Here is a 20,854-nt window from a genome sequence, read left to right as displayed (position 1 = left end):
ATATAATTAGTAATTAATAATAATAATTTAAAACATGGATGTTATTTTTCTTTTTTATTTATTTACTTTATTCTCGGTTTTATTGGGAAATAATTACGATCAAAATTCAGTGTTTGCTTTGTTCAAGTTATATTATTGAGCATCGTTTAATATCGGTTTTTTTTTGTGTGTGTATTGAATGATTTTGGTGATAGATTGACATTTAAAAGTCGAGTAATGAATAATTTATATATTTTTGTTTTTTTAAATTATAATGGGTGATTATATTATGTTTTAGATTTTTTAATAATAACAAACTGACTCAGTGCAGTGCCCTTCGAACATATATTTTAGCTTACTGACAGTTTACTAATTATTTTCGACCTTGCCGAGAAAACTAGGCGAAAGTGTCATTAGAAAAGGCACTAATCTCTTTGGTGGGGGTCAGAGATAACCATAGGGGCCATCTTTAGTGTTTAGTGCTCACTAAGGAGTGCTTCGGTGATGTGGTCCTGGGGAGATGTGGCCCTCGACTTACTCAACGAACTCTGGCGGCCCCTCGCCTTCCCCTGTCATCACCGCATCTTCTACAAGGTGAGTCCCGCCAATTAGCGAGTCCGAGTGATAATTATCAAAGGCACTCGTTTTCGAAGTGACGACTTTTCGAGAGCAGTTCTCGACGGGATTATTAGTGTATGAAGTGGTCGAGGGGACAATATGTCACTCTGTCAGGGTATGATGTATCATGCGAGGAACGCTTTCGATGCGATCAATCAATTCGTTTCGAACATATGGCGGTACCGCTACATGAGGGTGAGTTGTGTCAGTATTTTTCCGTTATTATGTAAACATTATTTTGAAAATGTTACGAAAGGAAAGGCAGGCACAATAGTCTAGGAGTTTTTAAAATATCAACTATTTTTTAACTGTAAAATATTTATCATGAACTAGCAAAACCTATATCTGAACCACTGTTGTATTAAAATAATAATATGAATGAAAAACCTCTTAATATATATAATTTTAACAGTAATGTAAGTTTTTTTTAAAAAAATAAATCTTATGTATAATATTAATTTATATATTGTAGATATAAAAGTCTTGAGTAAATAAATACTTCCAGGAATTGTATACAATAATATTTTTTATAATTTTATTAGGTCCTTTATAGTATATTAAACTAGTTATTTTAGAGTAACATTACAGACATTTAAAATAGTCTAATTTATTATTAGTGTCTTTAATTAAGAGTAAAATACAAAATTTTAAAAATAAAATCATAAAATGTCTCCAAAATAATAAATTTTAGATAATAAAACAATAATAATTCACATAAGAAGTTTTAAAATATATATAAATGAAAATAAAACGGACAAAATCAAACTTCTTTTATCAAAAATCAAAGGGTAATTAACTTCTAATAAAATAAAATGAAATAGAAACGGACACAAATAAACTAAAAATATTAACATGATGGTACATTTAATTTTATATACATATTTACAAATTTTAAATAAAAATCATAAACATCAAATGAAAAAAAAAATAATCTTAAAAATATAATTATGTATGAAAATAGTTTTAAAATGACCAATAGGAAAGTCTTAAACGTTACAAAAAATGTTATTATATATTTATAGAATAGAACTGTTATAATATTTTTATTATTATATTTTTTTATATTAAAAAAAATGTTGGTTTAGTGTGGTCCAAAATGTTTTTCCCAAATGATTTTGATTATTATTTGTACACTATTTTTTAAATATTGCTAAATAATAAAAATATATTATATATTGTAGATATAAAAGCCTCAATAAAAAAAAAATAATAATGACCTATATACATAGTAAGGAAAAAGTAAAATATTAAGTGAATTTTAATAAGTACTTCCAGGAGTTGTATGTATGAAAATAGTAATATAGTTTATATTATAATAATAACGAACCCGATGGTTCGATACTAAACGCTCTTTGCCTCAAATCAGCTTTAACGCAATCCTTCCATCTATGTTTCGGTCTGTCTACTCTTCGGACGTTTACACGCCGCGATGCTATAACTTGAATTATATTTACCGGGTGTAGGTCCCTTAATTCAGTGTTGTGTACTCTTCTAAATTCTCCCGTCAATTCATCCTTTTTCGGTACGAATATTTTCGAAAACCTTAAGGCGCTGTTCATCTTTTAGTGTAAGAAGCCACGTATCACAAATAACAGTGGGAAGAATAATAGTTTTGTAAATTCTAATTTTTAAGTTTTTCGATAGAAGGCGCGAGCTAAGCAGTTTCGAAATTGAAAAGTAACAAACATTTCCCGCCTTGAACCTAGCTTTTATTTCCTTATCAATTTGTTTCTTCTAGTTAGCGTAGAACCTAAGTATGATATGATAAAAGTATACTTTTAAAAAAATTTGGGTTTAATGTGGTCCCAAAAGATTTTTCTCCAATAATTTAGTAATATTTTATAATAAAAACTGTATTTAACATTTTAACTAATGGAATAAATAATTTTACTTGGTTGGAGTTCTTCCTCAATACAGATGGCTGTATTGTATGTTGTACAATCTCAGGCAATTACATTTTTTAATTATAAATTTACATGATAATATAGTACAAAATATATAATAATATTTTAGTACCAATCTTTTTAATTGCTTTAATTTAAAAGAATTAAATTATAATATTTTAATTTAAAAATTAAAATATTTTCTAAATAAAGGAAGTAAAATTCTCATGACGAATCGGATCCATCACTCTGATTAAATGAATCGACCCACGCTCTCTACAGTTAAATAATTCCTGTAATCTGATAAGATAAGGAATTATATATTCTGATTTTTTCCTTCTCACAATATTTATATAAAAAATATTTGAAAATAAAATGAATATGAAATAGTCAGTTATTTGTAATCGTAGGGGAAAGAGTATTTGAATTATTATTACACAAATAGGTGATAACCTATGATTGATAAGATATAGATTATAACTCTTGATTATTAATTTCAAAATCATTGTAGTTATATATGGTCCGAAGTGTAACTATAATTGAAGTTATATACCTCTTTTATATTAATTATCATAAGAAAGAAAATTTATATATATTTTAAAATTCTATTTTTTAATAGTGTCTATATATAACATTTTTCAAATATAAAATATAGAACTACCTCATAATAAATAACAAGCAGCTTTGGAAGTTTTATAAGTTTCATTATAAAGTGTTTGTTTATTTTTTTTAAAAATGATGTTTATATCCTTGTTTTATTTAAAAATATATTCAATTCGTTTTTTTTTTTTGGAAAAACAGAATAAAAGTTTTATAACTCTTCTTTATATTTATTGAGTGTTTGATATATACTGGTACTGGTACTGGTATTTGGTGGGGGGACAAGTCCGGCAAGTGGGCCTAGTGGTCCTTTTTGCCAACCCCTGGCGGCTACTTGGGTTGTCGCTGCATACTAACCAAGGTGGAAGTGTCAAGATTCATTCCTCGGGACCGCCTAAAAATGAATGTTTACTACACTAGGTGGGAATCGAACCCTCAACGTTCCGAACCTACGCCACTACTCGCCCGTCCGTCACGTCCCTTTGCTGATATATAACAAATTCAGTAATTGATCCAATATATCCACAGAAAAAATTTAATAAATTAAAATCTTTTTTACAGATATATTATTTTATTTATATAAATTTAATTTCATTTACACTGAAGATTATTTTTACGGTAATTTGTGTCTTAGAAGTTCAATAACCTTAGGTATAGGTTAAGATTATGCCTCTGTATTATCATTGTATATAATTAAGATCTTACAGCTATTGTTTGTAGTAAACTTTTTTCTATGTTTTTTTTTTTTTACTATGGAATATGCATTGTTTTTCTTTTTTGAAGAGGAGAATGCCCGAAAAATGATTTGAAAATTTGAAACTTCTTTTGTTTTGAAAATCTTAAATAAGTAAGATTGAGTGGCGGTGCATAGAAAGTATCTTTAATCTAATGCATTTTCCAGTTTTCAAATTCATCCAACGGTGCTAAGGGAAATAGAAATTATAGATAATATTATATGATTATAATATTCATATGTTGTTATTCTCAATTAATTTTTAAAAATAGTTAAATATCATTATTTTAATACTATTTGTCATTATCCTAATCAACAATGTAATTATTATTTTATTATACGTGTAAATGGTTGACCCTATTTTTCAAAGTATGAAGGAGTTGTCATAAAGCAACAACAAATAGTTAATAACTACTTATATGTTGACGTTTAAACCCACTTTGTAGGGCTTCATAAGGGTTAAAAAAGATACTAAAGAACTAAAAATATTTTGACTTGAATTATGTAAATATAACTGAAAGGAAAAAAATATAAATAAATTGTGCAATAATAAGTATATGTAAAAAATAAATATATAACAAACGACCGGTTTAAAACGATAGGAGGTATAACGTAAAAACACGTAACAGGTAAAAATAGAAAAGGAGATATGCAAGAAATAAAAAAAAAAATTTTACACAAAAAAAATGGATTATTACAAAAGTAAGATGTGAATAAATAACGGTCAAGAGTGAATAAATACAAAAAAATAATAATAATAATAAAGAAATAAAGAACGAATCGAATGGAATCTATAATAAATCGAAACCACCATTATTATTTTAATTCACATTATATATGATTTCAACTGTACCGTCGCTCAATTAAACTTTCTAAAATTTTCTAAATTAAAGATTTTATTTTTAACTTTAAACAAAAAAAATTGAAATATAAATTTAAGTTTAAAGTTTTAAGTGAAATATAAAATTTTTAAACATATCGTCATCTTCGATATATATATATCGAAAAAAAATGAATATTTTGAATTAAAAATTGCATTATATATAAAAATTTTTGTTTTTGATCCAGCCAAGGGATGAATTTAAAAACTGATAAATACGTTGAATTTTTTTATTTTTTTTATTTTCAAAATTAATGGATTGAGATTTTAAATTTTAACGAATCAAAAATCCTACGTAAAATCCTTGATGCTCCTTATTACGTCACAAATAAACTCATTCATAAAGACCTTAACATCCCATTCGTTGCAGATTTGACCCAAACCAGATATGCGTCTGTTTATTCCAAACTCCTTAACCATCCTAACCCATTAATTCTTAATCTTTCATCCTTAACAATCCCTGATAATCCTCCGAGACGTCTGAAAAGAAGATGGCCACGAGACCTTCTAGTTTAAATTAATGTTTGAAGTACCACCAATGGGTGGTTCCTTCCCAAGACTTTCAAGTGTATATGAAACATACTACATATTTACTTATTGTATTATTTTGTACAGTTGTAAATTACAATAAATAAATAATTTAAAAAAAAAAAAAAATTTTAAAACCTACTTTTCTCCATTTTTTGGGGGGGGGGATAATGAAAAAATGCCTATTTTTGATTAAAAATCGCCCTGTTTTGCCCCTAAAAAATATTTTGTACCTTTTATCTTTAATAAGATAAGAATAAAAAAAGGATTTTAAAATCATAAAAGTTTATAATGATATTGATAATAATATTTTTAGCGGTTTAGGGAATATTAGTTTTACAAATGTTAACTATGGAGGCTTCTAATTTTGTGAAGCAAACTTTCAAGAAATTATAAAAGTAAGCTTTTAAATTATTTTTTCCTTACAATCCAAAATCCTCAATGCTCCTTACTTTGTCACAAATAAAATCATACATAAAGACCTTAATGTTCGCTATGTAAGCCCGAACCAGATTTCGCTCCTTCCGTTATAGACTCTCTAACCACTCAAATCCCCTAGTTTCTAACCTTGCATCCTCTTCCATTCCTGACAATCCTCCAAGGCGCCTGAAAAGAAGATGGTTTCGCGACCAGCTAATGTAAAATGTCATTAGAGTGCTACCAATGGGTAGTTTCTCTAAACGCCTGTAACACTCCAATTTAACTTAGATCAGATTTACTAAATATATTATAATGTACAGTTGTAAATAGCAATAAATAAATATTTAAAAAGAAAAAAATATTTCTATCATATAGTAAAAATATAAAAAATAATTGAAATTTTTATTTATTTTTGTACTATTGTTATAAAAATAATTTGAGCAGCTTTTCGATTTATAAACGTATTCTTTCTTCTCGACATTAACGTAGCATAGCGATAAAATCTCAAACTAATTAGGAGCGTTGACAAGAGTGATCATTAGCAAAGTGGTTGTTGTTTCGACTTACCAATAGCCTGCTTGAACTGAGTCTATCAGGACGGGCTTTGTTTGGGATATGTTTCCTCTGGGACTCTCTCACTCCTTCATTACAGAAGTTGCCAGAGGTTGGAGAAGAGGTTCTCTCTCGGTTTAATCAAGATGGGACTATTTAATATATCTCCTTTAATTTAGTTCAATGTTTCATTAGGAGCTCTGTGGTGGAGCAAGTTAAAGCCCGTTTTCATTGGTTATTCCAGTTAGTAACGTTGTTTGCAAATTAGAAGAGTAGAGCTAGAATATGGGGACTCATTCTCGTTTATGTTATTATACATTTATATTTCTCGAAAAGGGAGTTAATGTCTATTAAAATCCTTCCCATTAATTTCATAGAAACATTATTAAATGACTTTCAAATAAATAAAGAAAATAATTTTCAAAAATAAAATCATTATTCTTGGATTTGAACATATGAAATTGAGCTCTGGGGCTCAACCAAACCATCAAATTCCTCCCGCGTCCAATCCTTACAATCCAAAATCCTTGATGTTCCTTATTACGTCACAAATAAACTCATTCACAAAGACCTTAACATCCCATTCGTTGCAGATTTGACCCAAAACAAATATGCGTCTTTTCATCCCAAACTCCTTAACCATCCTAACCCATTAATCCTTAATCTTTCATCCTTAACAATCCCTGGTAATCCTCCGAGGTGTCTGATAAGAAGATGGCCACGGGACCTTCCAATTTAAATTAATGTTTGAAGTACCACCGACGGTGGTATACAACATATTTACTTATTGTATTATTTTGTATAGTTGTAAATTACATTAAATACATAAAATAAAAAATATTCTTGGGTTACTACTTAGCTAAAACCTGATCAAGAAAAATTCAGTGCGATATCTTCTAATAAAATTTTATGTAGCTATATAATTTTTACTATATTTAAAATGGTTATGTAATTTGTATGATTTTAACTAAAATTTACTTTTATGTGTGATGGAAAAAAAAAAAAAAATTTTTTTTTGTAGAATTGAAATGATGGAAAAATCAAACATATTTAAAGAACGATAAAAAGCTAGAAAAAAATTAATTAATAAAAATGAATTAAAAAACGTAGGTTATATTTTATTTATTTTCTTTTAGTTTGGTTTTTAATTTTTTTGATTAATTATTATAATAATTTAAAAAATAAAACAAGGTATATAATAATAATAATAGTATAATATGTTGATGGATTATTATTACAAATAAAATAAGTAATTAATAATAATCAATTAATAAATGTAGGTTATTTTTCTTGGTTATTTATTTACTTTCTTCTCGGTTTTTATTCATCTTCATGAATATTTTTCAATCTGAAATAAAAATAAATTAATTAATGGGAAATAATAACCAGTACAGATTTAATTTGTATGCTTTTAACTAAAATTTACTTTTATGTGTGATGGAAAAAAAGAGAGAAAATTTTGTAAAATTGAAATAATGGAAAAATCAAACATATTTAAAGAACGATAAAAAGCTAGAAAAAAAAAATTAGAGCCCATTAGTTAGGGGAATTATGTGATGATTGATTGAAACATGGTTATGAAGTATTTGACTGATTGGTGATGAATCATCTGGATTCAAATCTCGAATATCATTTATGTTAATATTGGTGTTTATTCCATAATAAACATTACCATAATAAACATTTCATGTCTTATTACTTCCGATCAAGATAGTTCTCCATATGGAATCTACCATCTGAAACTGGAAAATTCCGAAATTAGGTGTTCTGTAGAAGGTTTTAAAAATCACAAAGCCTTTAAAAGATTAAGTACTCGTGCTCACTGTTAGGATCTAGAAAAAATATCAAAATTTTAGAGATAAAAAAAAAGAACTGGTTTTTGTGAGTATATATATATAAAAGTAGCTGGAAGGATTGAGAATCAAGTAGGTGTACGAATAAAAAGGATTTCTAAGAAGCTTGAGTTGGGAACCCTATACCACGAGAATTATATAAAGATTTCCTAAGAGAGATTTCCCGAATAATAAAAGGTTTGTCAAAGGACCCGATTCTAAGGGAGAGTATGTGGGTTGGAAGATGTGGATCAGGTATTCGAGGAGTTCACAGAGCAAAGGAATCCAAGATAAGTGAGTAGAGGATATAAATCTGTTTGAGGTGTAATAAACTGAAACAAAATGGACCTAGGAAGTACTGTCAAACAAGAAAAATGGCTTAATCATTTCAAACCTGAACTCGAGAGATATATAAAAATAAAGTTAAGATATATTATTTTTTATATATGCTTTTTTGAGAGTGGTTTAGTTTATTTTTAATTTAAAACAATTTTGATCCCTCTTTTTTCCTCTCAACTTTTATTCTTTAAAATTTCTCCAACATTTCGGCCCTCAGGCCATTCCCAAGGACACCACCTAAAAAAGTTTTTTATTTTTATATAACAATTACATTATTTCCTTTAACTACACATTGATTTCTTCGGCCCTACCTTCAATATTGATAAATATAAACTAATAAAAGTATGAATAGGTGAATAAATATGTTAAAAATAAAATAAAAAAGGAGGGTATTTGTATGTTTAAAAAAATACACATAAAATAAGAATAAATTAATTATGGATTTTAAATATTAAAAAAATGTTGTGCATTATAAGCAAAATAATTAAAAATGAATGTTAATTAAATTATATTAAAAATGTAAATTAATGATTAAAAAAATTATTGTTATATGATAAGGTGATAACAGAGTCCTAACCTGTTGAAGGTAGGTTCTGTTTTTAAGTTGTAAATATAAATGAAAGAAGGGAAAGTGGTTTGTAAAAAAGTTTTAAATCTAAGATATAATTTTTTTTTAAAAAGTTATGTAAGTAAGAAATCTATTTAAAAAAAAATTTATGAAGTTATGATATTATTTTATTATATATTGATTAATTTATTTTAAAGATGTGACAAGGGCAATTAGCCTGCAATTTTAAGATTTAAAAAAGAAATGACATCAATATTGAAGGTAGGGCCAAAGAAATCAGTGTGTAGTTGAAGGAAATAATGTAATTGTTATATAAAATTAAAAAAAACTTTTTGTAGGTTGTATCCTTGAGAATGGCCTGTGGACCGAAACGTTGGAGAAATTTTAAAGAATAAAAGTTGAGAGGAAAAAAAGGGATCAAAATTGTTTTAAATTAAGAATGAGTTAAGATATATTTAAATGTAATAATTTTACTCTTCGACAGTCATGATAGTAAGAATTAGAATACCCATAGCAACTAGAACAGCTGTAAATCATTGAAATATAATTCACTAATCATGCATAGCAAAACTGAATGAATAGTGATCATTGAGAACCATGGAGTGGCATAGATCTACTCTCCTTCGAAGCAAAAAGGCCAAATCCACGAAAAGAAGGTTTACGTTGAGGTTAATAGGTATTCATGATCTTTAGTTTAACATATTAAAGCGAGTGTGTTAAATGGAGAAATATTTCCTTCTTTTACAATGTTAAAACGATATAACATGTAACATGGTTGAGAGTCTCATCTTATTTACTTCCTCACCAGTTAGAAGATCAATATAGTGGCCAATCGTTCACTTAAAGAATGTTGTAATAAATTACTTTAATTAAAATTTGAAAATAAGCGATAACAAGAAGTTTTGAAAAGATAGGTTATAAAAGGAGTTGCTTAGAAAATCCGCTAGGAGCTCTTATGCATTTAACATTTAACATGATTTTAAATAGGGCTGCTCACAATAGTATACTTATAAATTTAACATGGTAAAACATTTTACATTTAACCCAGTATCATGAATCATGAATGTAGTAGCCTAAAATGAAACAGAAGGCAGTGATTGGTTCGTACTCTGCCACGCCCCTGGTATATCATAAGACCCGCCTTTATGGCTTCACTTTTTCTGCCTCCTCCCATTATACTCATTCCTCCCAGGAATGGCATCACCCCCTGTAAATTGTGTTGATAATAGTTTTATATTATAATTGCACTTTTCTTACAGCTTCCCGGACAATCTTAGCAGAATAGAATTTATTTTGTAATCTAAGTTTTGAAATTTTCATATATCTCTCTAACGAAGGATTTAACCAGCAATTGAATTTATTCTTAACAGTTTATTAAGAACCGATGCATTTTGGATTTTGAATTTGTTCAAGGATAAATTTAAGTAATCTTATTACTTGTGTCAACCTAGCTTTGATGTTCCACGTGGGACCAATAACCAAAGTTAGGTCGGAATTTGCATGGAACTCGATCCTGGGCAAAGAGATGGTAATTCCTAGGACTCCGCAATTCGTATCCAATATTCCCTTCGACGTCTTCGTCAGTATTCCTCCAAGAACTCAGTATCTGTGGATTTTATTAAGTACATGATTGCGATGTACCTTTTCCGGAGATTATATTCGCTCTGTCTTATTTTGAGTCAAATCTTATGGATACTATTTTAATTACGGTTAATTGTTATGGATATAGCTTCTGTAACCTCAGAGGTAAATGTATTGTTAGTAGTAATACACGGAAGATGTTGGTGGGAGGATTTAGTACTAGAGCTCGGTGGAAAAAAAATCACTTATTTAACTCCAAACTTTAGTGAAAACTATTCAAAATTGATGAATTTTCTAAGTATAGTTGGGATAAATAAAAAATGGTGGTTGTTTCTAAACGTTAAAAAAAAATTAATTTTTCATCTGGAGCTCCTTGTCGTTAAAACTAACTACAACAGTTGACAACCTTAATACAACATCATTTAAATTACAGTAAATTTTCTAAAATATAAACACTAATAGAGCACTAATTTACGTATAACGTTTACGTTTACGTGTTAACGTTTTAAAACAGCCGCCATTTTCTATTCCCCCTACCTATACTTGGCAGACACTTTAATTTTGACTAGTAATTATACGTAGTTTTCATTAAAGTAATCACAAATTGAGGTGAAATAACTGACTTTTTTCTTCTTTTGGGTTCTTGTACTATAATTACCTACCTCTCCAATTGGAATCTCCGTTGAAATTATAATTTCCAGAAAATTTCATTTCACAAAAGAAAATGAGAGGATAAAAAAAAATATAAAAACATTGAGAAAACTGAATACTGAACGTATTTACTAGACAGAGTTTTTTTTTATAATATTTTACACAAAACACTCATTTTAAAAATCCATTTTAATTTTAAGTTAATTGTTTATTTTATATTTCGAGATGACGAAATCGATCGAAATAATCGATGTGAACAATTCAGCGCTTGTTGATTATGGAACTGACGTAGCCTGAAAAAGATATAAATACGTTATGTTCAAGGTTGGCGGTCTTCATAACAACGGTAGAACATTGAAGGAGCTTGCCATTTGTATAGCTCAATTATAATTATTATGATTTAATTATATATTATTATATATTTAATAATTATTAAAATTTATTATAACCCTAATAAAGCATTTTGTTCTTTAAGATTTCCGGGGTATATCCTATTTGGATAAGTGTAAACATGGTTTTGTTTAAATCATACCAAATTTCATTCGCTACTTTCGCTTAACATGCGATTTTACCAACTTATGCATTTGGCATATTTCTTTAAAAATATTTTGTAATTAAAATTTTTTTATTACTTTACTATATTTTTGTTAATATTATTTAATTTAAATGCCAATTAACCTCGGGTTCTGATTGGAAGTTAGTGTTGTAAAGCTGAAAATGGTTTTATTATAATATATCCATTTGATATCAGATAATACAGATAATACCTTACAGTACAAGAGCCCAAGAGGAGGCAGTTATCTCACCCCAATTTTTGATTACTTTAATGAAAACTATGTATAATTACTAGTCAAAATTGATGAGTCTGCCAAGTATAGGTAAGGGGATTAAAAAATGGCGGTTGTTTCAAAACGTTAAAAATAATTAATTTTTCATTCTCAGCTCTATATCTTTAAAACTACCAACAACACATGAAAATCTAAAAGAACATCATTTAAAGAAGAGTAAATTTATTAAAATATAAGTCCTAATAGAACTATATACGTTTCACAGTTCAACAGTGGTCCTATATCATAAATCTCCTCACTCTTCGTTCATCCATCCACTCATTTAACACCAGATCCCATCCGAATGATTTATGTATGCCCTCCTATAGAACCTCCTTTAGCAAATCCTTCGTCATACGTGCAACCTCCCTCTGAAATTCTCTTCCCATCTCCATTCGCCAGTCCTCATCCATTCTTTCCTTTAAACAACACCTATTCCTCCACTTATTGTGTAACCAAACCTCCACATCTTTGTAATCAAATAAATAGGTATATCTTGATTAACATTATAAACAGTAGTAAAGTCAATATACCAATGTAATTTCATTCTACTATCTGAAAATTTGTAAACGCTCGCCAGATAAAAATCTCACTATATGAACCATGTATTTATTCTTAGGGAACATATGTCCTAGAATGAAGTTATTTTTTCATTTCATTTCATTTAAAAATAAAAAAAGGATAAATAAGGACCACTCTTCAAGGAATAGGACCTCCAAAGTTCTTCCGGGTTACCTAGAAGCGCGTGGGTGAGAACGCCCGGTCATTATAGGCCGATGGTGAGTGTAGGCTGGGCCTAACAAAGAGTAGATATATATCTAGGATGTCTATTGTATAGTGAAAAATGTTAGCCTTATATACAGTGCCTTTTCATAGCGGTCTAAGGGGGGGGCCTAAGTTCCAATACCTAACATCAAATACACATGAACAAGCTAACACAATGAGTCCAACCTAATGTTTATATCGCAGAAATATATGATAGAGGATCTTCATTAGACAACTTTACTGCATAATATAGAGTAATATCTTGGAGGATTGCAGTAGTAATATGGGAAATATAAAATATAAGTAATAAATAAGCAGTATAAATAATAATAAGTTTTAAATTTATTTTTATATGCATATATATGTATTAAGAACATTAAATTTTATTCTATTTTTTTTTTATTTAAAAGAAATTATACAAATATTTTTTTAAATTTTAAAAAAAGGTCATACCGCTGATACGGAAGACCACTATAATTCTTTTTTAAATTGATTTTATTTCTTGATAATATAATAAACCCAAGAGGAGAAAAAAGGCATTTATTTTACCCAAATTTTTTATTACTTCATTGAAAACTATGTATAATTAATAGTCAAAATTAAAGAGTCTGCCAAGTATAGGTAGGGGGAATAGAAAATGGCGGCTGTTTTAAAACGTTAAAAATATAATTTTTCATTCGGAGCTCAATATCTTTAAAACTACCTACAAAAATACAAAAGTTAAGAGAACATTATTTAAAGTAGAGTAAATGTGCTAAAATATGAGCCCTGATAGAGCTATTTACGTTGAATAGTTCTAGAGATAAAGCTTTTTAAAAATGAACTGAAAAATCAGAAGTCAGTGAATTTATATTAAGAAATCTATATCTCAAAAGTCATTCCACGTATATATGTCTATTAACACTCATATTAAAGCTGGTTTAATGTACTATAAAGTATTATATGACGTTTATTTTAGGAGGAGTATTAATCTTTATGTTATTTGGCAAAATAAATTCATTTAGTCAGTTGCTCGGACCAAATTTTATGATTAAAATTCACATGCATATGCAAATATAAAAACTACTACCCCAACGAATATAAATGTCATAAACTACTTTATAGTAAGTTAAATGTCCTTTATTTTGAGTGTTGGCAGACATATGTGCGTCTTATCGCTCTAGAGATATATTTTTTCAAAATTCAAACATTTTATACGAACAACTTGAAATTAATAATTTGTGAATTTATTTTGACGAATATCACAAAAAATACTACTCCTACAAAGATAAAAGTTATAAACTATTTTATAGTAAATTTAATTAGCTTTAATTTGAGTGCTGGCAGACACCTGTATGTCTTATGGTTTCTGAAATAAAGTTTCTCATAAATCAAATTTATTGTCCCAACAACTATAAATTTATCTTATCAAATATCATGAAAACTACTATTCCTACGATGGTAAAGGTCATAAACTTATTTATAGTCCATTATACTAGCTTTAATTTGATTGCTAATAGACATCTGTACGTCTCATAGTTCCTGAGATATAGATTTCTCAAAACAATTAACTAACTACTAATTTTTCAGTAGATTTTTAAGAATTTTTGCTTTTTAAAAAGCTATATCTCGAGAACTATTGGACGTAAATAGCTCTTTTAGGGATAAGATTTCAGCAAATTTACTCTTCTTTGACTAATGTTCTTTTAGATTTTCAGTTTTGTTGATAGTTTTTAAGATATAGAGTTCCGAATGAAAAAATTAATGTTTTTTTAAGGTTTTGAAACAACCGCCATTTTTTATTCCCCCTACCTATACTTGGCAGACTCATCAATTTTGACTATTAATTATACATAGTTTTTATTGAAGTAATCAAAAATTAGGGTAAAATAACTGCCTTTTTTCTCCTCTTGGGCTCTTGTACTATTTGCTACATGCTCCATGTTGAAGACATGACACTCAGGTCGAAACGTCGGCATGAATAAATAATCTTTTGTTTATTTATGTCCTTTTTGCTGACCTCCTTGAACCTCCAACCATCTTCTCCAATGATTTTTTAGTACATTTTTAATGAAATTGAAATAAAGCTTTTTAGAAATCTTATACCGGGAACTATTCAACGTAAACAGCTCTATAAGAGCACATATTTTATAAAATTTACTCAACTTTAAATGATGTTCTATAAGTTTTTCTAGTGTGTAGGTGGTTTCAAAGATGTGGAGCTCCGAAAAAAATATGTAATTTCTTATTCCCCCTAACTATTCTTGGCAAGTTAGTTAAATGTAGCTTATAACGTTTATCTTCTTAGGAGTAGTAGTTTTTATGTTATTTTCAAAAAAATTAGCCGTACTAGAAATTAACATTTTGTTTTTTTGGAAAATATTTATATTTTATGTTATATATTCAGACTTATATGTAACTGCCCATCGAACCGCAGCCTTTGGTAGATCTTTCCTTATCGGGTCCTCTTCCCTGTGGAATTCTATTCCCTCCTTTATACATAGTTTTAATACCCTTCCCACCCTCAAATCCCGTATCTTCGACCACCTTCTGTTCACTCAATTCCGAAAAAATTAAAATTAAAATTTTCATATAATGTTTATATATTTTCTTTATTTTATGTCTTAGATTTTCGTTTATAGTTGTAAATAAGTACACTAGCAGAAATTATATCTTTTCATTTATTATTTTTTAGTCTAATTGTATTTGATTTTTTATCATTTTTTTCTTTTTATTTACTATTAGAAGTTATCTTATGTTTTATGAGATGACAAGTGGTTTTATTTTATTTGTTTTATCATTATTTTATATATCCTGTTAATTATGGTTGTTTATTTCTATATTTTTAAATTCATTGTATTATTTTATTTTATGACATCTAGTAATTTCGTCTCTATTTTGTAATTTACTCTATGGCTCTAAAGCCTAATTTTGACGCCTGTAAATTATTCTAAAGGGATCAATACCAGAATAAATAAAGATTATTATTATTATATTATATGGAAAAAGAAGAAAAACTTAAGTTTCGCTAAACTAATTCCAAAAGCAATATCTAGCGAACTATTGAATGTAAATATGTTTATTAGGGCTCATAATTTAGCAGATTTATTCTTCTTTAATTGATGTTCCCTTAGTTTTTCTGGTGTTTTTCATAATTTTAAGATATAAAGCTCCGAATGCAGAATTAATTTTTTTTAAACGTTTTTATTCCCCCTACTTATATTTGGAAGACTCATAAATTTTGACAAGTAATGGTATTCTGATTTGTTGCTAAGATACTTAATCCTGAAACATTATGTATAAGAATAGATATAGAGTTTGTTATATCTTACACCACTATTGAAAAAAAAAACTTTAGTCCTAAGAACAATATGCACTAACAAATAGATAATTACTTCCTTTTAAAAAAGTGTGATTGATAGGATGACCAAAATGGTGAGCTAAAACAGCTGTCAACAATTCTCATAGAAACAAGGATTCATTTCATGGTCTATTTTCGTAACAGGATCTGAACGTATTATTGACAATGTACAAAATAAAAAAGAAACTCTAATGAAAATGATTGTTTCATTACCATATTTGAATCGAATGCCAAGGACTTTGTTCTAACCTAAATTGGATATCGATTCATCCTTCAGTTTGTTGAAACCAGTAGCAAGATTGCGCATCACAGAAAATTTTATTTTTGCAAAAAAATATTAAAGTAAATCTGATTTTTACGATGTATAAAAATACATAAGAGTAATAAGATTATTAAAAAATAATATGGTTATCAGAGCTAAAATTGATGATATAGATTACGGCCTAATTTAATTATATATACCTTCACTCATGTTTAAAATTATAAGTTACAAAAGCACTTACTAGACAAACGGTCTAAACTTCCAACCCATTACAAAAGACTGATCTAGATGACTGTAATAAGGCCAATCTGGACATACGGAGTTGAGCTTTGGGGCTCCACTAAACCTTCGAATTCCTCTCGTATTCAATCCTTACAATCCAAAATCCTTCGTAAAATCCTCAATGCTCCTTACTTTGTCACAAATAAAATCATACATAACGACCTTAATGTTCCCTATGTAACCGATCTAGCCCGAACCAGATATCACTCCTTCCATTATAAACTCTCTAACCACTCAAACCCCCTAGTTTCTAATCTTGCATCCTCTTCCATTCCTGACAATCCTCCGAGGCGCCTGAAAAGAAGATGGCCACGAGACCAGCTAATGTAAAATGTCATTAGAGTGCTACCAATGGGTAGTTTCTCTACACGCCTGTAACACTCCAATTTAACTTAGATCAGATTTACTAAATGTATTATAATATACAGTTGTGAATAGCAATAAATATTAAAAAAAAAAATATATATATGAGCGAAAATAAATTCAAATTGAAATAATCGAACATGTACATACCCTGAAACTGTTAGAGACCTCTCTCTCATCCTGTACTGTGGTGCTAATTAACAGACTGTTATTTTTAACCGTTACTTCTGTATTGCAATGACTAACTGTTGTTAATTAGGTTAGTAAAATAATCTCTATCCTTCTGTTAGATGTAAGAGTTAAAAATGAAATGTAGCTTTCACTAAACGCAGATAAATCATCCAAAAAATTGGCTGAATCTATAAGCAAACTTTTTTTTTTCTTTTTAAAATATGAAGATGGTCAGGGTTGCGGTCAAAAAAGAACAAAATAGTTTTTAACTATTTAATGTCTGACGTTTCGGCCCACTTTGCAGGGCTTCATCTGAGCTGTTTAAGACGATAGGTTTTTCTTTTTCATCTGTTGTTTGATTCTATTACTCACCTTTGTAATAACGTAAGAATTTTACGGACTTTGACTTCATTTATAAACAGCACTGACGAAGCCCTGCAACGTGGGCCGAAACGTTGGCTCAAATAAAAATTGTTATTTCTATTTTAATTTTTTTTTTTTTACTACACCCGGACCATATTCAATTTATCACTTTGACTTTGACTTCAGTCAAAACAGCCCTGACGAAGCCCTGCAACATTAGCCGAAACGTTGGCTCAAATAAAAATAGTTATCACTATTTGAGTTTTTTTTTTTTTACTGCACCCGGAGCATATTCAATTTATCACTTTGACTTTGACTTCAGTCAAAGCAGCCCTAACGAAGCTCTGCAATGTGAGCCGAAACGGCTCAAATAAAAATAGTTATCACTATTTTAATTTTTTTTTTTTTTTACTCCCCACTTTTTTTTACAAGGTAAATCATCTATTTTCCAGAATGTTCAAAAAAAAAAATATTACTGATTCCATTAAATTTTAATTAATATTAATTTATTGAGTTGTACTATTTTTAATTTGACATAAAATAGTATATCTGAATAAATAAATATAAATCTTCTAAAATTATTTTATGATTATAATTTAAAGTGAGTATATCTTTAAATAGAATTTTAATATTTATTACATTGGACTATTTATATTGATAATATTATAAGACTATCTGAAGATTTTGAATCTATTAATATACATTACGTGATCTATCTAGTCATTGATTGATGATGACCCCTGTTAAGAAATATTAATAAAATATATCTATTCAATATGATAAAATATATACAAATTCCATTTATGAAGAATCTTATATGTATACTGCTACCCACACACTAGCCAAACAAATACTTTGCTACTTGCCACAAATCCAAGACTTGTGCGTCGGTAACATTCGATCTAACCTATTTTCAATATAAAAAAAAGAATAAAATAAAGATAAGCTAAATAAAAAGGAAACTTAAATATTAGCAATGTAGGTTGTAGATGACAAACATTCATTTAGGTTGTACTACATAACCTATAAAGTGAACCTTCGTTCTAAAATTTTTATCAGAAACTTTTAAATTTAATTATCTTAACTTATATAAGTCCAACGTTTCGGCCAATTCGGCCATCCTCAGGGACAATCTTAGTATAATTTTAGAACTAAATCATTGATTCAGTATTTCAGCAGAATGTGGCACAGGTGAGTTTATGGAAGGTTACAAGTATTGTGATAAGTTTTGACAAAGAAGGTGACTGTGATAAATAATTTTAATTATTAATTTGATGCGAAAATTGACTAATTAGGGTAATTTATGGATTGGCCTGGGAAGAATAGCCTCCATGAAGTGTTTTTAAATGATTTAGTTTTAAAATTGTCTCTGAGGATGGCCGAATTGAAAAAAAAAAAAAATGCAACTGTTATATATAACACTTATAACACGCCGGCACCACAGGGTCAAAGAAGTTCCTTGAAAGAAAAGACTTCACCTGCTTCGAGGAGTTCTATTGTATTGACACCGACGGATCCGTAAGATATGCCGATATTGTCGCGTTTACAAAAGTCGGAGACACGGCTCTTGTCTTGGATCCGACGGTGAGATTTGAAAGTAATGACCTCGAACAGGAAGGTGGAGTGGAAAGGGGAAAAAAGAAAATATATGAAAAATGCGTCCCTTTCCTTAAGGAAAAATTCCGCGAGACCTTCGGAGAGAGAGAGTTCACCGTGAGAGGCCTCTGGTTTGGATCTCGCGGAACAATACCAGATAGAACAAGAAGCTTCTTAGAAGGCCTAGGTGTTAGAATCGGGGATATTGCGATCTTAGCAGAAAATATTATTTTGGACTCCCTGGGGATCATACACCATCACCTGCATGGGAATTAGCTCGGAGATTATTCATTGTTTTATTTATTTATTTCATTTTTCATTTTTTATTCATATTATTAATATACGAATATAATGATACGTTCTATATATTTTTTTATCCTTGGACTTTGACATTGATCCTGTTAAGGTTTAATTAATTGAGTTCAGATGTGATTGACAGTTTAATTATTAATTATTGACTGAAATTACGTGGCTTTGTGGTTGATGAATTAATATTAATGAGAGAGCTACAATATTACTCATGACATGTATTATAGCATTATGCGTATTAACGCGAAGCCACCTGCGAAGGTACTCCAATGGTCTCACCTTATGGCGTCAATGTTCTCAAGTCCATTTCGATATTATTTGCTACTAAAGATCCTAATGGGTATTTTAATAGAGGAACATGTTTATATATCACAGAAATATAAGAAAGAGAATCTTTATTGGATAAATTAGTTTGCTGCATACTATGGTGCAATATCTTGAGATATTGCAGTAGTAATATAGAAAATATAAATATATAAATAAATAATAATAATAAGCAGAATAAATATAAATATTAAGAATATTTAATTTTATTCTATTTTATTTTTTACTTTAAAGCCATCATATATTTTTTTTAAATTTTTAAAAAGTAGGTCATATCGCTGATACGGAAGAATAACGTTACGATAGCTGATCAAGAGAAAAATCTAAACGCAATAATGGTTGAAAAATTGTAATCAGTACATGTCTAAAACTGGATCCACATAATTAGTTTAAATCTAATTGATTAAAAAATATTTAAAATATAATTTTTCACCCTTCGTCTTGCCCCACAGTATCTTTTAATAATACCCCACTTATTCCTGTAGAACAGATCCGTAACTTAGGACTAAATCTGGACAAACGACTGTCGTGGAATCCTCATATAAGACTGAAAAGACAAGAAACTGCCCGTCGATTCCGCCTATTACACAGCACTTACTAGACAAACGGTCTATACTTCCAACACATTACAAAAGACTGATCTACATGACTGTAATAAGGCCTATCAGGACATACGGAGTTGAGCTATGGGGCTCCACTAAACCATCGAATTCCTCTCAAATCCAATCCTTACAGTCCAAAATCCTTAATGCTCTTTACTTTGTCACAAATCAAATCATCCATCAAGACCTCAATGTCCCATATGTTGCCGATTTGGCCAGAACCAGATACCAATACTTCCATAATAAACTTCCCAACCACCCGAACCAACTCGTTTCTAACCTGGCTTCTCCTTCACTACTTAATAATCCTACTAGGCGTCTGAAAAGAAGATGGCCTCGAGATCTACTCCTTTAGAAATGTTTTTAGAGTTCTATCAACGGGTAAATTCTCCACATGTTTGTATCATGTCATTACAGCAAATTTACTTGATGTGTATATATGTATACAGTTGTAAATAACAATAAATAAATTATAAAATATATATA

General features: G+C 28.9%; 1 protein-coding gene across 15 annotated transcripts in view; it reads left to right on the top strand.

Annotated features, from left to right (window-relative positions):
- LOC106680323 (oxidation resistance protein 1) overlaps window positions 1-20,854 on the top strand; it is an 867,959-nt gene that overhangs the window by 639,107 nt on the left and 207,998 nt on the right. Inside the window, exon 1 of one of the 15 annotated variants that reach the window (XM_067050008.1) lies at window positions 455-573. The exons of 13 other annotated variants lie outside the window; for them this stretch is intronic. In XM_067050008.1, coding sequence (XP_066906109.1) covers window positions 484-573 — 90 coding nt within the window. In that variant the 5' untranslated portion in view covers window positions 455-483. Of the gene's footprint in view, window positions 1-454; window positions 574-771; window positions 793-20,854 lie in introns of those variants that run through there. One more of the 15 variants, XM_067050007.1, reaches the window with a different exon arrangement.

The sequence above is a fragment of the Halyomorpha halys genome, unplaced genomic scaffold (assembly GCF_000696795.3).
Source record: "Halyomorpha halys isolate HHAL.00 unplaced genomic scaffold, Hhal_1.1 Scaffold17.1, whole genome shotgun sequence".
NCBI classification, from domain to species: domain Eukaryota; kingdom Metazoa; phylum Arthropoda; class Insecta; order Hemiptera; family Pentatomidae; genus Halyomorpha; species Halyomorpha halys.
The sequence above is the reverse complement of the archived record's forward strand: the minus strand, read 5'-3'. Positions and strand labels throughout refer to the sequence as shown.